Raw genomic sequence first — 22,071 nt, forward strand, 5'->3', positions numbered from 1 at the left:
ATCGGCCCCTTAGTATGTTATAGAATGGCAAATTCTGAATAACTTCTCAATTGGTCTTCATTGGTTTTTTTTTAAAATATTTATCTTCTTATTCTTCTCAATTCTGTCCATTTTTCAAATAGGGGTCACTGACCTCATCTAAAAAAACAAACGATCTGTAAGGCTACAAATGTATTGTTATTGCTACTTTTTATTACTCATCTTTCTATTCAGACCCTCTCCTATTCATATTCCAATCTCTTATTCAGATCAGTGCATGGTTGCTAGGGTAATATGGACCACAGCAACCAGATTGCTGAAACTTCAAACCGGAGAGCTGATGAAAAAAAAAGCTAAATAACTCAAAATGTCTCGGAGTATCACTCTCTGTAGCATACTAAAAGAGGTGGAATAATTGGTACCAAAGGAGGAGCATCCATCGCAGAAAGAATTATTTATTAATTTTCAGAAATTGGAAAACTATGTCATCAAATAGCAAACAAGAGAAAAGGGCATTAGTAGAGAGGAACAACAGTTTCATGTCAAAGCTTAGGGCAGGAATAGACTGCATGACAAGAACCCTGACATCTGAGTAATGGTACAAATAATGAGGAGGGATGAGTCTAACTGTAATAATTACCACTGGAGATAGCTACACAGTATTGGCATCAAATAGGGGCCAGCAGAGCCCAACGCATTGGTAACATCATTGAAAGTATTGTGGTTTAATCAACTAGTGGTTGCCCATGATCAGCACTAGCTATAGGACAGCCAAGTTAAAGGAGGCTTTCCCAATGACAGTCACTGTTGTACTAAAGACTTTGGTATTTTATTATTTTGTATGCCTTCTAAAGCACTGGTACAAACAGGGGAGAGGCCTGGCCTGACTCACAACCATTTAGCAATACAATACTATTTATGAGTATATGCTTTAACATTTGTTGTGTTCTAGGGATGGACGAATTTGACCCGTTTAGTTTTGACAAAAATTAAAGTCTATGGGCGTCAAAAGATTTTTGACGCGCGTCTTTTTTTTTTTTTTTGACGCACAACACCATACAAGTCTATGGGCATAATTTACGCTGCAAAAACAAGGCAAAATAATTCGCCCATCCCTATTTACTACCCACCAGTCACTGCCAGGCCTAAAGAGCACCATCATTGATATCTGGTGATAATGACATCTCTTTGTTACGTCTCTTAATCACTTGCTGTTTGTTGGTCGGTATAAATTGAAGAAATGGTAAATGTTAGCCACATTTGGTTTATATTCAGTTATATAATATATAGAAAAACAATAATATTCAATCTTAAACACACAGGCCACTTCCTATTAGAACACATCCCATGATTTACTATGGGGCAAACAACAAACAACTTGCTGTCCATGTACTTTGCTCCCATAAAAAAACAAAACAAATGTATTAGTTCACAAGCAAGTTTAGCCCTAAGACATTAAACCTGGATTTGTAGGCTCTGTAAGCTTTGTAGGCAGTAAACAAAATCAGAATTCTTCCCTTCTCTCTAATGGAATAAAAAAATCCATACTCATCTATTACTGTATATAGTATAACATGTTCACTGGCAGCGCTTACTTACAGGGAAGACTATGATTACATTTTGCTGTGTTGCATTCTAAAGGATCAGCACCTTTCCCTGGAAAACATGGTCACTCATGGACTCCCTGTGCAATTAGAATTACAACTTTAACCCCCCCCCCAAAGGACACGCTTATGAAGGATTGTACACTTTGCGCTGTTAGCTAAATCATCTTTTGTAAATTTTGTCTTTTGTAATTGCCAGCTCCAAGCCTACTCTGAGCATATTGTTACTAGCTAGTAAATAAGGCAAAGACTTGGGGTGAATATGTATTTGCTGTCCTAGATAATTTTGGAACTATGGCTAAATTATTGATGCACTGTTATTTTTCTATATGTAAACTTGGTATGAGCCCTGGCTAAAGGGTAGATCTTCAAGTGGAGCTAATTTGACCACCACTGAAATGAAATGAAATCTAAAGAAGACCTTGCCAAAATGAGAGGTTCTAAACGATATTACAAATATATGCAGTACATTACTACTTTTCCAAATCTGGATATTTTTTTAGAGGGATTTTTTTTCTTACTGCTCAGAATCAAAAAAAATGCAACTACTGTATATACACAAACATCAATACAGTATATACCACATCTTACATCCAATATATTCCAAATAAGAAACAAAATAAAAACGGAATACTAATCCTAATTCAGATTTGCGATCTTCAGGTATTCAGTCCTTAAAAGTCACATGGTTTAAGGGTTGAGATATGGTCCTGCATACAGGGTCAAACTGGGCCAGCGGGACACCGGGAAAAAACCCGGTGGGCCCCCGGCTCTTGTGGGCCCCGCCAGCCCAAATCCGCAAGCTTCTTCCTGCTGCCACCGCCCGAAGAAGCGCGCGCACGAAGAAGCATGCGCACACACATATTTCCTTTGTAATGGGAAAAGGCAACAGGTCAAAAGGGGTGTTTTGACTTGTTTTCCACTTGTGTCTAAAGGCAGTCATAACTACCCCCATGTGCCATGGGCCCTACAAAACATAAATAAAGGATAGCTATAATTGGTCCATTTATAATATATTAAATGTTAGTTGGTCAACTTCCCATTTAAATTATTAGTCTGAATCATTCCCCACACTAGTGCATGTGCTCCATGTGTCAGATGAGCAATACATATAAATGATGATAAGGTGAATACTGACCCCTAGTGGAACCTTTTATTTTTATAAAAAGGCACTGTTTAAAAGATCAGTAACACCAAAAACCAAAAGCCTTTTAAAGTAATTAAAATACAACGTGATGTTACTATGCATTTATAAAAGATGTGTGTTTGCTTTAGAAAGATAACTATAGTTTCTGCAAAAAGGCTACTGTGAAACCATGGGGGCAGCCATTCAAGCTAAAAAAAAGGAGAAAAGGAGAAGACTACTTAGCAGATAAGAGATAAATTGTGTAATAGAATACAATAAGATTCTACAGAGTGCATCTGTTATCTGCTATGTAACCTAGGTTTTGAATGGCTGCCCCATGGCTACACAGCTTTTTGTAGTAGTCTCTCTAAAGCAAACACATCAGTTGTAGCAGTGCAGGGAAACAGTACACTATAGTTTAATGTTAAACACTTTTAACTGTTCCTTTAAAACGGTGGTTCACCTTCAAACAACTAGTTGGTTTTAGATCACCAGAAATAACGACTTCTTGCAATGACTTTCTATTTTCTATGTGTGACTGTTTTTCTAATATTGAAGTATAAAGTGTAATTGTTCACCTTATGAAGCAGCTCTGGGAAGGGGGGGGGTAAACTGTTCTAAATTGATACATTTAGTTGATACATTTTTTATCTTTGTCCCTGCTGAGCAGAATCTCTGGGTTTCATTACAGGCAGCTGTTAGAATTGATACAATAGTTGCTAATACTCCAGAGATACTGCTGAGAGATGTATTAACTAAATGTTGCAAAATTACAACAGTTTAGAGTCTGCACTTGAATTAAGCTGGCCATAGACGCAAAGATCTGGAGGATTCGTACGATTTTCGGAACGTGTGTGGAGAGTCCCGACATTTTTCGTTCGGCGGAGATCGGTCGTTTGGTCGATCGGACAGGTTAGAAAATTTCTGTCGGCTGCCGATAATATCTCTGCGTGTATTGCCGATCGTACGATTTTCAGTGGGAGACTGTCACCAGCTTTGGTTGGACATAGATATCGTACGATTGCTGTCAGGGGCAGAACATTGCTGATCTGTTCTTTAACTAATCTGACTGGTAAGACTTTGATCTGAATGGTTAGTGGCGGGTCAGGAGATGGGAAAATCCGATCGTACGATGATTCGTACGATCGGATCTTTGCATCTATGGCCAGCTTTACTGAGCTGCCACACTCAAACACCAGAGACAGGGACATTCAACTTTAAAGGGGACCCGTCACCCAAAAAAATGATTCATAATCCTATTTTATCACATTAGTCAAGCAAAATTAACTTTAATTACACAGTATAAATTATTTGAATCTTGTTTCCTTCAGTCTGGGAATTCATAATTAGAGCAAGCAGGCAGGAGCCATTCTGTGGACACTGTTATTAAGACAAGCCTTGCATCATCTCAGAATCTTGTTTGTGCACCAGAATGGGGGACCCAATGTCCATCCCCATGCACTGGACTGGCAAGTGCTGAATGGAAAGTGAAAGTAATTGTCTGCCCCACCTCTATGCCCAGGAAGACCAATTGAAAAGTTGTTTAGAATGAGCCATTCTATAACATACAAAACATTAACTAAAAAGCAGGGCCGGATTTACATAGCAGGCCCACTGTCGTTCATCGGCCTGTCCCCACCCTTTTATTCAATCAAATTTTCATCATCAGGACCAGAGCAATGGGGATCGGCGTACAGGAAGTGTTAAAAACTATTGTATCTCTTGCGCCTCCCCAGTGTTTCTATAGCAATGTGGGTGTGATTGGACAGAATGCCGCCCCCTAAAATCCTGCCACCCTAGGCCCAGGCCTTGATGGCCTCTCCACAAATCCAGGCCTTCTTAAAAGTGAACCACTGGTTTAATATGTGTGTGGAGTCCATTGATTCCTTTTTAATTCGCTTCTTACACATTAACAGCATCGGCAAGATCTCAATCTCATACTTAAACGCAGTTATACGTTCTTTAATAAGGTAACATTTTAATTTTGGGTTCATAGACCCTTTAAAAGCTTTACATAAGGAAAGGCATTGTGCTATTACACGCTAGCATGCTGAGGCTGCACTACCAGCAAACACACTTGTACGAAAGTCACGAGCATGCGCATAACTTGTACGTCGCTCGTATCGAGAAGGCGTGGCTCAGGCTTGTTTGTGGGCGTGTTTTCCCGCCTCCCGGCCCCAGCCATTGGTTGGCTGCATTACATCTCTCAGTGTTTTCTTCTCTGTGGAAAGCCCGCGGATGTGTTTTGTATGTAGGCCGCAGTCATGCTAAAAACGGAGAAGATTTTGCACCTGAAAACGCAGCGGGGCCGGTCTGTGAGAGCCGTGCGGGAGCATTACCTGCGGGAGGATGTGCGCTGCGGGAGCGCTTTGTGTCACACGTGCCCCAGGGGTGAGATCTTCTCTACACATACTTCTGCTCTTCCTACTGACACTACAACTGCTGGGCCACTGCATCCGCTCTCTCTCTTTCACACACACTTGGGATGCTGGGATTTAAATCCTGAGTTTTGCTTCAGTAGTTGCAGGAGAACTAAATGATTGGCCAGGTCCAGTAACCCAAAGCAACCAATTGCTTACTACCTGCTGATTGGTTGCTATGGGGTCGTAGACAGGTAGTCCACTTTACCCCTTTTATTACATTACCCCAAGCTTTATAGAACAGAGACTATTAAAGGAAAAATAAACCCCCCGAACAATGTAGGTCTCTATAAAAAATATATTGCATAAAACAGCTCATATGTAAAACCCTGCTTCATGTAAATAAACCAAAGGGTGGTTCAAGGCAAGAGATTTAAAAGGACAATATTTATTTAAATAAGGGATGCACCGAATCCAGGATTTGGTTTAGGATTCGGCCTTTTTCAGCAGGATTCGGCCGAATCCTTCTGCCAGGCCGAACCGAATCTTAATTTGCATATGCAAATTAGGGGCAGGGAGGAAATTGCGTCAGAAAACAAGGACAAAAACGAATCGCTGGCTCTAATCTCTAATTGGACCAAATATCTATAAACTGTAAGCTTGCTGAATAGGTTGTTAAATGCTTATATACTTCAAATAAATCGAGCATAACGCTCATAAACGAAAAAACATTAACAAACACAGCTAGCGACCACTAGGTAATTCTCACCGAGTGGAACAGGATGACCTGGGTGTCCAAACCCCAGGCCCTTCACTTGAAAAATCATTCTATTGAAAAAAGGTAAATTCAGCTTTGCTTGTCACTCACCACGTTTGTCATATGGCCCGGGTGCCGTGCCCCGAACCCGTAGCTTAGGCGAAACCAATCTTCAGAAATAAATCACACGCACTCCTGCAGCCGTGACAAGTTGAGGTAAAATTTGTAGCTTTATTCCATCAAGTTAAAAGTAGCGTCCTAACGCGTTTCGTATCAAAGGCAGTGCCTATGATTACGTATCCTTTGATACGAAACGCGTTAGGACGCTACTTTTAACTTGATGGAAAAAAGCTACAAATTTTACATCAGAAAACAAGGAAGTAAAAAAGTTTTCCCCTTCCCACTCCTAATTTGCATATGCAAATTAGGGTTTGGTATTCGGCTGAATCTTTCGTGAAGGATTCGGTGGTTCAGCCGAATCCAAAAAAGTGGATTCGGTGCATCCCTAATTTAAAAAAAAAAAATATATATAAAGATATATATATATATATATATATATATATATATATATATATATATATATATATATATATATATATATATATATATATACACATACATACACATACATACATACATACATGTTTGGTAAAATTCTTTATTATGCCACTTAATATGATATAAACTATCTGTTGCTTAATTATTCATTTTGGGGATAAAGATTTCCTGGTCTATATATTTAAGTAAATTTTGCCCTTTTATATCTCTTGCCTTGAGCCACCATTTCATAATGGTCTGTGTGCTGCCTCAGAGATCACCTGACCAGAAATACTGCAGCTCTAACTGTAACAGGAAGAAGTGTTGAAGCAAAAGACAGAACTCTGTCTGTTAATTGGCTCATGTGACCTAACATGTATGGTTTGTTGGTATACATGTTCTAAAATTTAAGTAAATTTTGCCCTTTTATATCTCTTGCCTTGAGCCACCATTTCATAATGGTCTGTGTGCTGCCTCAGAGATCACCTGACCAGAAATACTGCAGCTCTAACTGTAACAGGAAGAAGTGTTGAAGCAAAAGACAGAACTCTGTCTGTTAATTGGCTCATGTGACCTAACATGTATGGTTTGTTGGTATGTTTGTGAATACAGTTTTCTATTTATGATTACCCAATGGCACATACTACTAAAAAGGTATATTATTATAAAAATGGTTTATTTACATGAATCAGGGTTTTACATATGAGCTGTTTTATGCAATATCTTTTTATATAGACCTACATTGTTTGGGGGGTATTGTTTTCCTTTAACACTATATCATTATAAAGAGAGTAACAATATATTCTATGGCAAGGGATGGATACATCAATTAATGTGACACCCTTCCTTGGAAAAGATACATAATAATCAGCACAGCCAGGCAGTGTCAGACTGGCCCAACAGGAAAACTCCCGGTGGGCCTAGGTGTCAGTGGGCCCTCCTGCTTCTAAACATTTTTAACAATTCATCATCATGTTCATTCCCTAATTCTTTATTGAAACAAAGGGACCAAATAGATGGAAAATAGAGTATATCATACTGTATATAGGAAAGTACTAAGAAAATTTAAAGAGAAGTGGAAGAAAATTAGCTTGGAGAATGGGCCCATGGTCTAAGATTTTCAGGTGAAGGACAGGACAGACTCTACATGTATTTATATTTGGTTTGGGATTCGCAAGATTCAGCCTTTTTCAGCAGGATTCACGCGCATCCAAGTGCCTGGCCTGAACTGAATCCAAAGAATCACGTGACTTCTCGTCACACACAAGGAAGTCAAAGATTTTGAACAGCACCTGCAGCCCTTTCCCAGTGTGTCCCCTAATTTACATATACAAATAAGGGTTTCAGTATAATCTTTCACAAAGGATTCGGCTGCCGAATCCCAAAATAGTGGATTTCGTGCATCCATAATTTATATCGCTGACCATAATTCACCATGGTTCTTTTAACAGACGGAAAGCTGTTGTCTGAAGAACTGACTCACTATGTGGTCCCAGACTGTCAGGTGCTTCAAGATTACCAGGAAGTGTTGGAATTCCCAGAGTTACGGGGCATTATAATCATGCAGACTGCGTGCCAGGCTGTACAGCATCAACGTGGACGAAGGTAAAATTGTTCATGTTTTAAAGAATGTTTTTTTTTTAACAATTACTGCTTTATTGAAAGTATAACAGAGGCATGAACGTACAGTGGTAAGTAAAATACATTTCAGAGTGTACAATCAATAAGCAGGATCAACTGCAGTTAACAAAAAGAACAATAAAAAATTGACATGTTGAAAATTGTTGCTACAATTGTATCTCTGTTATTGCAAGCAGCAAACCTATGACCATATAACTGCTAGTGTGGCCATGAGGTCCAACCTATGATCAGAACACTAGACCGTGACCTATTTTAGAAGGTTATACAAAAAGAGCAGACATATAAGGGCTATACATGTGTAATATACTTGCGTATGGGGGGGGGTATGGGGATATAGGAGCCACCAAACCACTACTAAGTTGACAATGCAACTACACTAGTGTAGGACCGTAATCATCAACCCTCCTCCTCGTCCAGCCAGATCCCCCATATTTTATGAAATTTTTCCGGGCAGTTCCTTCTTATGTACGTCAGTTTATACATGGGCATTGCTTTCCTAATGAGGTCCAACCAAAAAGGGACAGTTGGGCCAGAGGAATCCTTCCATTTGAGGGCTATAGCTTTTTTTGCAAGCATTAGTAAAATAGAAAGGAGAGTACACTCTACACTTTTAACAGATATTTCCTCTACCCTGTTCAATAAGAGTATTAGTGGATCCACAGGGATTAACCAATTCGTTTTCCCACTGATATTCTGCAACACTTGCTGCCAAAAAAGATGTATCACAGGACAGGTCCACACCATATGATAATATGAGGAAACTCGGTATGTAGCACAAGAAAAGATGAGAAGCCATATTTAGAGATTGGAGAGAAGTCACTTGTGCGCTGTCTATTATTTCCCATAACATGTTTCACTGCTACTTTACTCTCATTCCATAGGGAGCGTGTGCTGATTGTCGGTATACATTTCATTAGATAGGAATCCAGTAGCCTAGCAGAGACAGACTATTCAAAGAGGCACATGCAGAATGTACAGCTACAGATATGATTCTATATATTGCCAGGCTGCACGTGCTTAGAAATGGTGTCCTGCCAGGCTTTACAGAGCAAGAAGGGATGGATGGAGGGGTCCTGCTAGGCTGCACAGTTCAAAAGATGGTGGATGTTTCCTGCCAGTATACAAAGAATATATTGGTGCTCTACTCGTAATGATATACCTTTTTAGGTGTCAGGTGGTAACAGTCTATAAGACCCCCTGCTCAGGGTCAAAAGAAACCATAGGAAAATCCAAGATCGCCGAAGCACACTGATACATTTTTATGAATGCAAAAGGTAATTTTATTAGCTCAAAGGTAGACATCAGTGCATGGCAACATTTCGGGCCACACTGGGCCCTTTATCAAACCTGCCAATGTACATAGGTCATGGGATAATGGTGGCCCTTCCTCTCTGCACAGACCAAGGAAACTGCAAGGCTCTATTGGTGGTGCATTTCAGTCTGCATTCACCAAGAGCTGGCGACCATGCTGTTTTGGCATTCAGAGGCCAAGAATGTTGAGGGGGTGGCAGCAGAACCCTGCCAGGTTGCACTGACTGTGAAGAGGCAAGCTGCATTGACCATGAGTTGCTGGTGGAGCCATGTCAGACTACACAGGTCAAGTGGTGGCTGTAATGTTATTAGACTTCCCCCCCCCCCCAATGTTTGATGGACCTGAGAAAAGAAACTCTAAAAGTGTAAGTGCTATTATGAGTAAATCACTAGAAGGGTAACCGTAAGTAAGCAGATATGTGATCTTTCCAAGTTGGGCCATTGTGCTCATCCTTCATTTACTTGGAGTTGGAGTTCAGAGCATTGATAGAATTGCAGATGAAGCAGGACCGTCCAGCTGCTTAACTGATAGCCTCTTCAAATCAATTAGAAAAAATCGATACTCAAATCAATTGTGAGCCTGAAATAAAGTAGATCTCTCAAATCTAATGTCAGCCCCGGAAACCAGCCACTACTGCTTATAATTATAAATGGTCTAGGGATGTTAAGGTTTCATTAGTTTAACAACGATAGTAGGGGATTTTAGGCACTGAGGCAGAATCTGAGTTCCTTGTAAATGTTGGAAAGTGCAACTAATCATCACTGCCTGACAGGCATCTCTAGACATCTGGCATCTCCAGACTTGGACACTAGGTCTTTTCTTAGGATCCTCTTATGCTTTGATATTCCCTTTCTAAGGACAGGGGTTGTATCATTACTAAAAAGCTCACGTAAATTAATCTGTAGCCAGTGACTGTCAAGTCTTTGCCAATAAATGGTCTGGCTAGTTGGCCACAAGGCATTCATTATCTAACTGGCATTAGAAACATGACTTCATCATTTGCTGGTCAGATTCTATAAAAATAAAAGGTGCCCAGCACATACATACCGATATGCTGTGATTGCTATCAGTTCATCTGAAACATCACTGGTGTGGAATCCCACAATAAACCGCTGTCACTGGGCCCCTTTATTTATAGACGCTGATTGCTTTTTGATTTGGGGGTTTTACTAGTGGAATAAAATAACTGGCACAAAAGATAAGGTGGCCATACACATTACAATTACGATGTGTCCTGCGACCATTGATAAAGATCATTTTCACTACAAACATAAAGAGTTGAATTGTAAGATATGCAGGTAGAAACAATAGAATTCTATCTCTGACGATTCAACAGTAAACCCTGGCTGATGTTTGGGTGCCTTCCCTGATAAAAATTTTCCTCCTTGACTGATCAAGGAGATGACCAATATCCAAAGCTTTTGCTGATATTGGTCACCTTGTCTCCCACCATAAAGGCACCAATTATCATACGTATCGTACAATAATATCTATGCGTGTATGGCCACCTTTAGAGTGCTAAGTGAAAGCTATTGAATAGGCTGTGACTGTAGATGGAAGGCTGGAGCCACAGACACAATAAGTTATTACTGCTGACTGTTTACATTGCTGCATCTGCAAATTCTAATGTCATGACAAAACTATTGTCTCTATGGTGACAGTCGGCTCTCGCACATCCTAAATTAAATAAAGTCACAGATACCTTGTGCGCTGAGGTAGAGGCTCGGCCACCTCACATATGATGCTCATAAAAGAAAATTCCAAAGGCACACAGTACTAATTGCACGCAAAATTGCCTTTCAGGTTTAATGTGGAGTGCAACGTTTCAGGGTCACGCCCCTTTATCAAGCATAAATAAGGCTGTGCCTTTCTAAAAAATAACCCCTATTCTTTTCTAATGTCATTCTATTCTTATTTATATAAGCTTTTTCATTTGTAGTTTCTCTGCAAAAGTTCAGTGATAGAGAGGTTAGTGCTGCGCCTGTACAAAACACTGGTAAGACCACATCTCGAATAGGCAGTGCAGTTTTGCTCTCCAGTTCTCAAACAAGATATTGCTTATGTAAAAGAATATGGAGTATTGAGTAGGAAGCTTCTTATTGTAAGTTTCTATATAGTATATATATATATATCAATATTAATAATATTATATCAATATTAATAATATACCTCAACCCACTTACTAGGGTTTCTGGTTCTTTTGAGCAAGCAGACAATGAATCCACACCAATGAGCGTATAGTAAAGTGATGTATTGTAAAATAAATCAATTGATTGTTCTACATAAATGATTACACTAAGACTAAACAAAAATTACAATATTTACAGTTACACATTACACAAGTCTACATTGTTGTTACCAAAAAGGCAGGGGAATAGAGTTCGGCTTCATCTCTGCCTTCCCCTCTGGTCTTCATTCCTCACATGTCTTGTCCCAGGCTCCTCTGGCTTCTCCAGCTCTCTAGCTGCCTCCTCTCAGCTGCCCAGCTCCCTCTCTGCTGCCCAGCCCCTTCACATGTCTGCTCGTGTTCTTTTATCCTGGGTTCTCACCTGCCCCCATAGAAACCTTCCCAACTGCCAAGATGCTGTGATAAACCCCCAACTTGCCTACATCCTGTTGAGCAAGTTTTCTCACATACACAATCAGTTTTATGGTCCCCACAGCAGACATAGGTCTTAGTAGTCACAGGAAAACCTTTGTTATGATAATCAGGGCTTCATGTAAGTTCCCTGAACAACAGCTTTCATATTAAATAACAAAATCAAGATGGCAATTTCTTACAATCCCCACCTAGAGGGCGAAGGACTTCACAAGGAAAGAGACCTCTAAATTAACAAAAAGCATAGCATTGCCAATGCAGGGACGCCATTAATATACTGTTACTGTATGTATTGGATCTGAAAGTGATAGGATTATTGAGACCTAAATGATGTAACACTCACAAATATTTTAAATTTGGGATACTGTGAGTTGAATTTTAACCTAATTACGCAAACACTCACAGTTGTTCATATTCATAATGTATAACCCTTCAGCCAGTTATGAGCCCACACCCCAACTTTTAGAGGTTTAATATCCAGCTTATTGCGCTGCTTTGTCTGTGCCCCACTTACCACCTGACCCTGCTCCACCCAGGTCTGGGCTGGATCCCATTTTAGGCCTCTACTTTTAACAAACCAGGGTCTTTGCACTTTGGTGTTTGCAACACCCAACACATTTCTGCTTACCACAGTTTTCATATTAAAGCGACCACACAGGGAAAACATTTTATTATTTTAGGGTAGGGTGTAAATGTCTGCGACACATTTTATTAATCAGCATAGCTGGAAAGAGAACCTCAATTCAGTGATAGGTGTGTATGTAATGCCAATACTGGCCTCAGGAAATTCAAAAGATACACTACACTAAAGTGTGCAGCACTATCTTGGCCAAATCACTAGTGAGATGTTTCTCGCCTTTGTCTCAGTATCTCTATATCAGTTTCATACCAGATTATCACAACCCAACAAAACAGAAATTAGCATTATTATCAGAAGAGAGATCATTTGGGACAGAACACCCACAAGAGTTATTTAACAACAAAAGAACAACACAAGAAGTAAACTGCTGTCTCTCGCAGATCTGTTATGTAAATAACCCCATGCATATCAATGTAAGACACTTGTACATTTGCTGAAGGCTCTAGTAACTTTTAACATGTAGACTGTATATTGGAGTGTTTTTCTTTTCTTTTTTTTTTTTTTGAACACCCCACCTTGAGAACTGCAAATAATTATAAACTACAAACAATGACATACAAACTTTGAAAAAGAAATCAAAAGAAAAAAAAATATAGAGTGAATACTGCTTTGATTAAGAAACACATACTGATGTTATCAAGCAGCATGCAGTCTATGTAAAAAAATGTTCATAACCTGTTGCTGCTGAAACAAGAGTAAAACAAAAATGTCACTCAGGCAAAAATACACCAAAAATAAAATTCAAAATATGCCTCAGTGCTTTTTACTCTTCTGTAGACTAAAGCAGCAACCATTTCAAAACTCCACAGTGCAGGCAATTCTAACTATTAAAAACAAAAATATTTTAGAATTTGGTAAACCTGACTGTACCATATCAATTTAGAGGCTTTTCCTTAAGTACAAAAAGTAAAAGAAAAAAACAAATAGGTAAGGTCCTCTATAACTCTTTTTTTTCCTGAGATAAAAGGGGGAAGGGAATTGTTTGGAAATTCTTCTTTTTGTGATCTGCCATCCTGTTACCTGGAAAACAAACTCATAGAAGACATTAACACTGATTTACATCATCTTTTGTTCTTTTCATTTGAGAAATCTCTATCTTGAGACTCTCCAATTCATTGTTAAATTTTCCCCATGCATTTTTCAGACTTGAGTTCTCTTCACTCAGCCTTTCATTTTGAGTTTTAAGAACATGGTAGGGAATCCATGTATTCCAACTCTTGCTTTTATTTTGGAATCCCCACCTAGAGGACTTCCAACTTCCATTTCCATTGTAAACATTTTTATGATTGTTCGTGTTGTTAAATTGCACGGTACAATTTCTTGCTATGTGCCCAACTCTGGAACATGCATAGCATCTAAACACTTTCTTTTGTGAACATTTTTTATCTGTACTGTACACACTTTGTTTCTCAGGGTGGGTAGCCTTTATGGCAAACACCCTTTCACTGCCAGGCTGCTTCCTGGGTTGAATAGGTTTGTAAACCTGTACCTTAGGAACATCCTGCTTTTGTACTGCAGTCCTATTTTCTGTACATTTCAATGTCACTATAGGAGTCTTGGCCTGTCTACAACAATCCACATTTAGCATTTTACTTTTGACTGCTAATTCACAATTCATATTGCTGTCTTTTATGCATTTCACATCAGTTACATCTCTATCATTTTTAGCAGTGTTCTCTACTTTAACTGCAGAAACTACACAATCTTTTGCTCCTAACTGAGCCTTTAACTGTTTAATCTCAGATTTGCAATTTGAATGATCAGCCCCTGCTTCTTTGAAGGTTGCAACCAAACTTTCTGCATCCCTCAGCCTTTGTTTGAGCTGCTCATTCTCTATGCAAACCTGCTTGTACTCTGCAGTTGTTTGCTGGTTGCTAACATTAATAGCAGCAGCATTTTCTACAGAAAATTTTAGAGAATCTACTAAAACATTTAAACAATGAACCTTTTCTTCAAGATTCCCTTTTTGCACATATAACATTTTATACTGTTCTGCTATGCAACAGGCAGCATAAACCAGTGCACCTTTACCCTTTGATTTAGACAGAGATTTGTCATGAATTGCCCTGGCAACATAATCTTGAGCCTTAGCCCATGGATCTGGAGATCCTTGCATACATTTAACAATCTGTCCTGAGCATTTGACCATGGCCATCTTTTTAGCTAAAACCTCCATGATTATTTTAACAACAACAATTAAAACAACACAAAACAATCAATTAATTTACTACACAATATTACACACTCATAAATATGGATTAAATGCCATGCATTGAACTCCTACACTGGATCGCCATTTATACGTTTCTATATATATTATATCAATATTAACATAAATTATATCAATATTAATAATATACCTCAACCCACTTACTAGGGTTTCTGGTTCTTTTGAGCAAGCAGACAATGAATCCACACCAATGAGCGTATAGTAAAGTGATGTATTGTAAAATAAATCAATTGATTGTTCTACATAAATGATTACACTAAGACTAAACAAAAATTACAATATTTACAGTTACACATTACACAAGTCTACATTGTTGTTACCAAAAAGGCAGGGGAATAGAGTTCGGCTTCATCTCTGCCTTCCCCTCTGGTCTTCATTCCTCACATGTCTTGTCCCAGGCTCCTCTGGCTTCTCCAGCTCTCTAGCTGCCTCCTCTCAGCTGCCCAGCTCCCTCTCTGCTGCCCAGCCCCTTCACATGTCTGCTCGTGTTCTTTTATCCTGGGTTCTCACCTGCCCCCATAGAAACCTTCCCAACTGCCAAGATGCTGTGATAAACCCCCAACTTGCCTACATCCTGTTGAGCAAGTTTTCTCACATACACAATCAGTTTTATGGTCCCCACAGCAGACATAGGTCTTAGTAGTCACAGGAAAACCTTTGTTATGATAATCAGGGCTTCATGTAAGTTCCCTGAACAACAGCTTTCATATTAAATAACAAAATCAAGATGACAATTTCTTACATTATGCAAAGATAAACTACCCTCTGCTGCCAAGAGACAGTATTTTTTATGCCCCTCATATATTTTAAATTCAGTTCATCTTGCATTGGCACATATTGACCACATTTGCCATGGAGAGCTTGGGTTATGAGGCTAGCATTTATTATATACTCTACAGACAGGGTTTTACCTTTAAAGTGGTCATAGGAGTGATAAATATCCATTTTATCTCTCCAACAAATGTGATTTGTGTAATGATTTTCATTAGGATGTGACCATAATTAAGACAAACATTTTACAAAGTGCAATGAACATCCTGCTGAAGAAACCGTGTTCTAGGAAACATTGTGAATATTTAGCTGCAGAATTAATAGCCGTGTATGTGGTGATGTTTTATTTTCCTTTTGATTTCTTTGTTTGCTTGCTTGATGTTTTTTTTTATCTGACCTCTTGTTTGTGGCTCAGCTAGATTTATTGTGCTGTATTTCAGGCAATACAAGAAGTTGTGTTCTCTGCTTAGAGACACTCGTCATGACTGCATCTTGTTCTCCAATGAGTTCCAGAACCATGCCTATCTCCCTAGAGAAATGGGAGAATCCGCTTTGGCCTGGCAAACAAGGTACTTCAGTTTGGCAAAGTCCACAACACTTGTGCCTCATGGAGTGACTGCCAGGTAACTGTGTCATCCTTAATGCTCTTCCATAGGTGCATCTACAATTCCTGTGTGTGGTACTATCAGCACTGTCAGAAGAAAATCCCTGTCGTTATGGTCACAGAAGATGAATCTGTCATCGGGAAGTACAACACGGAGACCCAAGAGGTGTATGTGGTCTCTTTTCAGGTCAGTCCGAGGGACCCTGTATTCATCGAAGAGGCAGGAACAAGTGCTAATGAATAGTGATGGCAAAGTTACGTACTTCGCCAGCCCGCAAATGTTTTTGCATAACTGCAGCGAAAATTCACTGCGACAAAAAAATGTCACGCGCGTCAGAATTGTCGTGTGCATTAAAATTGTCCTGCGCCAATATTATTCGGACTCCCATTGACTTTAATGCTTTTGAACAAAACAGTTGCGTGTATAAAAATTGTCGCTCGTGTCAAAATAATCTTGGTGGAAAAAGAAGAATTACCCTCGCACAACCTGGCTGTCCGAGAATTAAGAATACCCGGTGCTTGATGAAGGGTTTACGCCCCTAAACAACGCATCCGCAATAAATTAGCAAGGGTTCTCCCTGCTAGTATTACCCACGTTGTGCCGGTGATTTACTTTTCTGTAAAATAATCTTGATGCCCATTAACTTCAATGCGTTTTCGAGAGAAGTAAGGGAATTTGTTTGCTATCAAAATATAAATTCTAACAGCCTGCAAATTTGTCTTACGGTTTAAATATTATATAATTACGTAATATAATTAATCAGTAGCAAATATATCAGAAGGAATAGAAAAAAAGCATAAAACAGCAGCCCAAGCCTCAGAATTGCTCTAGAATAAATAATGTATTGTTACAACAGTGCTGTCTAACTGGAGGTCTGTGAGCCTAATACTGCCCTTCAAAAGATTTTTTTGGTCCAAGACTACCCAAAAGCTCTTTGTGTGACCTTATTATTTAAATATTTTATATCAGCTACGTGGGGCACTATATGAAAGTAGTTAGACATTAATGCTTTACAATATGATTCTGATCCGTTTCTTGATATTGGCTGTTAAAAAAGAAACATTTGTATGAATATGGGAAAGTTGGCATCATGCGGTGCTGCAGGGTAAAGTGCTTTAATACTTCTTAAACAGATTTACCTGGAGACTTTTTGGCCCAATTTTAAAGGAGCCCTGGAGCTGTATAAATCTCTAAGAGATACCCATCTAGAGCGCAAGTTAGAGAGCCGGGAGAGTAATGGCAAAGAGTATCCGGAGCATCTGCCGCTGGAAATTCTTGAGGCTGGCATCAAGTCTGGCAGATACAAACAGGTGGGGATTCGCCAATAAGAATGCAGGTTATTTGGGAACAAAAGGTTTGCACTGTAACTCAAATCTACTACTTTCTTTCTTCTCCAGGGTGTTCTCAGTGTGAACAAGCACAGAGCTCAACTGGAATCATTTGTACGACTTCAGGGCTTAGGAGGCAAAGAAACAGGTATTTTGGCAGCTTTTAAAGCTTATAAAACTGTTAATAAAACTGTTAATTTAATAATGTTCTTTAACAAATTGCATTCTGAAATGCACTTCTCCCATGAGACGCAAAGAATTTTGAGATAGCCAAGGAAACCATTGTAGGGAACACTGTTTATGCTTAAAGGAATGGTTCACTTTTAAGTTGATTTTTAGTATGTTATAGAAGTCAGTTCTATACATCTTTCTGATTAGTCTTCATTGTTTTATTTTTTTATTTTTATGTAGTTTTTGAATTATTTGCCGCCTTCTGACACTTTCCAGCTTTAAAACGGGGGACACTGACCCCATCTAAAAACAAATGCTATGTAAGGCAAAACATTTATTGTTATTGATACTTTTACTATTCAGGTCCTCTCCTATTCATATTCCAGTCTCTTATTCAAATCATTGAATGGTTGCTAGGGTACTTTGAACTCTATTAACCAGATTTCTCAATTTGCAAAGTGGAGATCTACTGAATAAAAAGCTAAATAACTCAAAAAACACAAGCAATAAAAAAAAAACTGAAAGGCAATTACAAATTCTCTCACAATATCAGTCTCTACATCATACTTAAAGTTAAAGGGATTCTGTCATGATTTTTATGATGTTTTTATTTCTAAATAACACTGTTTACACTGCAAATAATTCACTCTACAATATTAAATGTTATTCCTGAACCAGCAAGTGTATTTTTTTTAGTTGTAATATTGGTGTGTAGGCAGCCATCTCAGGTCATTTTGCCTGGTCTTGGCTTTCTGGCAGGCTGTTGTTTCTTCTACTCAATGGAACTGAATGTGTCCCAGTGGGACCTGGATTTTACTATTAAGTGCTGTTCTTAGATCTACCTAGCTGTTATCTGGTTACCTTTTCATTGTTCTGTTGTTAGGCTGCTGGGGGGGAGTGTGACATCACTCCAACTTGCAGTGCAGCAGTAAAGAGTGAATTAAGTTTATCAGAGCACAAGTCACATGACTGGGGGCAGCTGGGAAACGGACAATATGTCTAGCCCCATGTCAGAAAAAATTAAATATAAAAAAACTTTTTTGCTCTTTTGAGATATGGATTTCAGTGCAGAATTCTACTGGAGCAGCACTATTAACTGATGTGTTTTGAAAAAAAACATGTTTTCCCATGACCATATCCCTTTAAATCAAAGGTGAACATCCCTTTTAAAGGGGGAAATACTCCCCATTTTTCCATGAAATCATTCAGATTATGTAATACTCTCTCTCTAGCATAATTAATGGGTTTATTTGTTTTGATTTCTTTGTATGTTTGGATTACTTACACTGACATCTGATATAAATTTCATGTCAATAGCCCCATTAGAAATATATTTACTGAGAAAATCGTTAACATATTCAACACTTATTTTCCCTGGTGTGTGTGTGTGTTATTTGAAAAACCATTCTAGTTTTCCGCTAGCTCGCAGGGACGATTTCCCCGCCCTGCAACAAATGTAGGTATTGGGCACTGAAAGGATCCACAGACAGGCCATCAAAAAGTATAAATAAAAAAGTAGAAAAGTCTTTATACCATCTAAAGCTTTATGTGTTTAATATAATTAAGCGCCTTTTAGGCATGAAATGCAAGGCCTTACATATGCAGGTATAAAGAATGGTTTCTCTACTTTTTTATTATTATTATTTTTTGGTGGCCTGTCCTTTGAGTACCCAATACCTCCATTTTTTGCATTGTTACAGCTTGTCCTCTTCCCTCAGCTGAGGGTCTGGGGCTGGAGCATCTCGACCACCTTAAAATACTGTTGAGTTTTCAACTGCCTCCTTTTTCTTATTGTACAATTTCCCTGCCCTGGGCAAGGCTTGCAGTCATTCAACCCCTCGCTCACCTTGCATCGTGTCGAAGTAATGGATTCTGGCACTTGAACTCTACTACCTACCGTGGAAAGCAGAAAGACTTCAAGTCCCAGAATAACCTGTGAAAGACTGAACATTAGTTTAGTCAAATACGTGCAATGAAGTATATTGTTTATCAAGGCAGAGTTTCTTACTTTCCCATGAATCGGATATACAGGGTTTAAACCCCTCTGTGATGTGTAGCAGCCTTTTGTGACCTATACTTTGCATGATCCCATGTTTTTTTTGTCACCGGGGATTCCTGGTATTTTGGCAGCAGTGCAGATTTGCACGTTCTATGAAATGAATGTTTTTCTTGGAGAGATCCAATAAAGTTTCTTGCTGCGTCGGTTGCTCATTCTGTCTTTTCATTGCTCTGTGCCAACTGAGTTGAGATATTTTAAGTCTGTAAGTACATTATTGCTGCCAAATGATGATCACTCAGTGACATATAGGTAGCAAACACTGAGTAATATATTTCATTAGTCTGGGCTGATTATCCGCCATTATATCGCTCTGGGCACCACTCAATCCTAAGCCTTTTACTGCTGCAGCTATGTGCTAACAATAATGGTTATCTACAGTCTTGTAATCATTTGGGAAATGGGACATTACTTCTCTCACGGTAAGTTTAATGGCTGCATTAGCGGTTATCTGCATTTATAGATCTGCAGCCATATTCTAAATTGCCTATGTAGTTCTCTGTAAATAACAAGTGCCAATGATCATATTTAAGAAATTGTTTATTAACACAGGTTTTTTTTGTCAGCCATGCTGGTTTTAAATTTTCTTTGGAGGGAGAAATCATGAATATGTATTTATAGGGGGCTGCACATGTATTTTTGTGTTATGCTGATTCACTTTATTAGAGTTTAAATAGTTAAAGAATCACTATTAATAAATGGTCACTATTGGGTTACGCTTAGAACTTATCAGGAATTCTTAACCTATGGGCTGTGAACTAAAATTTTGAGTCTCAATTCAGGTGCAGATTCTGAACTGTTACAACTGTTGCAATATTTAGTTGATACATATTTCAGCAGCTTCTCTGGAGTATTAGCAACTATTGTATCAATTCTAACAACTGCCTTTAATTAAAGGGGAATTCCTACTTCCAAGCCAAAATGTAATAAAGAGGCCCACATAACACACAAACCCTTAATATACCCATCACAGTGTTCTGATTCTATGAATAAATGCCATTTTCTATGCTGAAATCCAGCTGTTTAACAGTTCTTCTCTTTCTGCATCATTTGAAATCCTGGCAGGGAAGGAGGGACTAAACACTGATGTTACAAATTGTAACAACTTCTCCACAGCTTACAGACAGCATGCAGGAACTACATAACCCACAATGCATTGCACTGATTTTCCTTTCCTCATTGAAATCACATGTGCAGGGAAATGTGGGGTTTGGATGATTCAGATTGACAGCTGGCTGTTGATACAAAGTACCAGGTAGTAGGTAGTAGTCAATTTCACAATTTTCACAGTCAGTACCCTCACCTCCAAAGTACTTTAGTATGATGCACGTCCAACGGTTTCCAATCCGTTCATCAATTCAAATTGTAGTAATAGACGGCACCAATCATTGGTATGTTGTCTTAAAATGCCTTTATTGGGACATAGGCTCTGACCCCAAACACCCGGGTGTTTGGGGTCAGAGCCTATGTCCCAATAAAGGCATTTTAAGACAACATACCAATGATTGGTGCCGTCTATTACTACAACAGTAGGTAGTAGTCAGGCAGCTCAGCAAAGTAGTCAGACAGATCAGCAGGAGAGCAGGGGGCTAGACTTTATATAACTCTTTAGAGTTAGAAAACTCTTCTAAACCATTAAAAATCACAAAAAGTCTGGTTTTTGATTGTGTGGAGTTCCCCTTTAAACTCAGCGATTCTGCTTAGCAGGTACAAAGATAAGAAATGTATCAACTAATGTATGAATTTAGAACAGTTCCGAGCTGCTTTAGAAGATGAAAAATTACACTTCAGTATTAGAAAAACCGTCACACATAGAAAGTGATTGGAAAAAGTTGTTTCTGCTGAGCTATCTGAAAACAACTAGGAGTTTGAAGGTGAACAAACCCTTTAAGTAAAGATATAATCATTGGGGGGATGGCAGATGTTAGGCACATCCAAGCGATTATAATTGCTTAGCTGATATCCCAGGCCAGTGCTCCAAGTAGCAGAAAACTGCACCGATCTGGGGTACTTCTATTGGAGCACCACAGAGCAATAAAAAAAAAAAAGGCTTTTTGGCTTTAAGTTCAGCTTTTTTTAAAATTTACTGCTCATGCGCACCCAGCATACAGAACAAAGAAGATCCTCCTACACAGGGCGGGGCCAAGGGGTAGGCAGAGTAGGCACGTACCTAGGGCGCAAAGCTGGGGGGCCCCAGGCACGTACCTCCTTTGTCGCCTACCCCCAGTCCGTTCCCATCTCTGCACAACTGTCTCTGCCCTTTTCTTCTTTCTGCGATCATGCGTATGCGCGAATCGGCGCTCACGTGCAGTCCCCTCTCTGCCCGACCGTTTCAGCCCTTCTTTCTGCGCATGT

At 39.1% G+C, this 22,071-nt stretch overlaps 1 protein-coding gene across 1 annotated transcript in view; it reads left to right on the forward strand.

Annotated features, from left to right (window-relative positions):
• Positions 1 to 4,948: 4,948 nt before the first annotated feature.
• dis3l.L (DIS3 like exosome 3'-5' exoribonuclease) overlaps positions 4,949 to 22,071 on the forward strand; it is a gene marked incomplete at its 5' end in the record, with an annotated part of 32,693 nt that continues 15,570 nt past the window's right edge. Inside the window, 6 exon segments of the mRNA NM_001092552.1 lie at positions 4,949 to 5,100; positions 7,815 to 7,968; positions 15,997 to 16,125; positions 16,212 to 16,347; positions 17,295 to 17,471; positions 17,559 to 17,637. Of these exon segments, the coding sequence (NP_001086021.1) occupies positions 7,925 to 7,968; positions 15,997 to 16,125; positions 16,212 to 16,347; positions 17,295 to 17,471; positions 17,559 to 17,637 (565 nt within the window).

The sequence above is a fragment of the Xenopus laevis genome, chromosome 3L (genome assembly GCF_017654675.1).
Source record: "Xenopus laevis strain J_2021 chromosome 3L, Xenopus_laevis_v10.1, whole genome shotgun sequence".
NCBI classification, from domain to species: Eukaryota; Metazoa; Chordata; class Amphibia; order Anura; family Pipidae; genus Xenopus; species Xenopus laevis.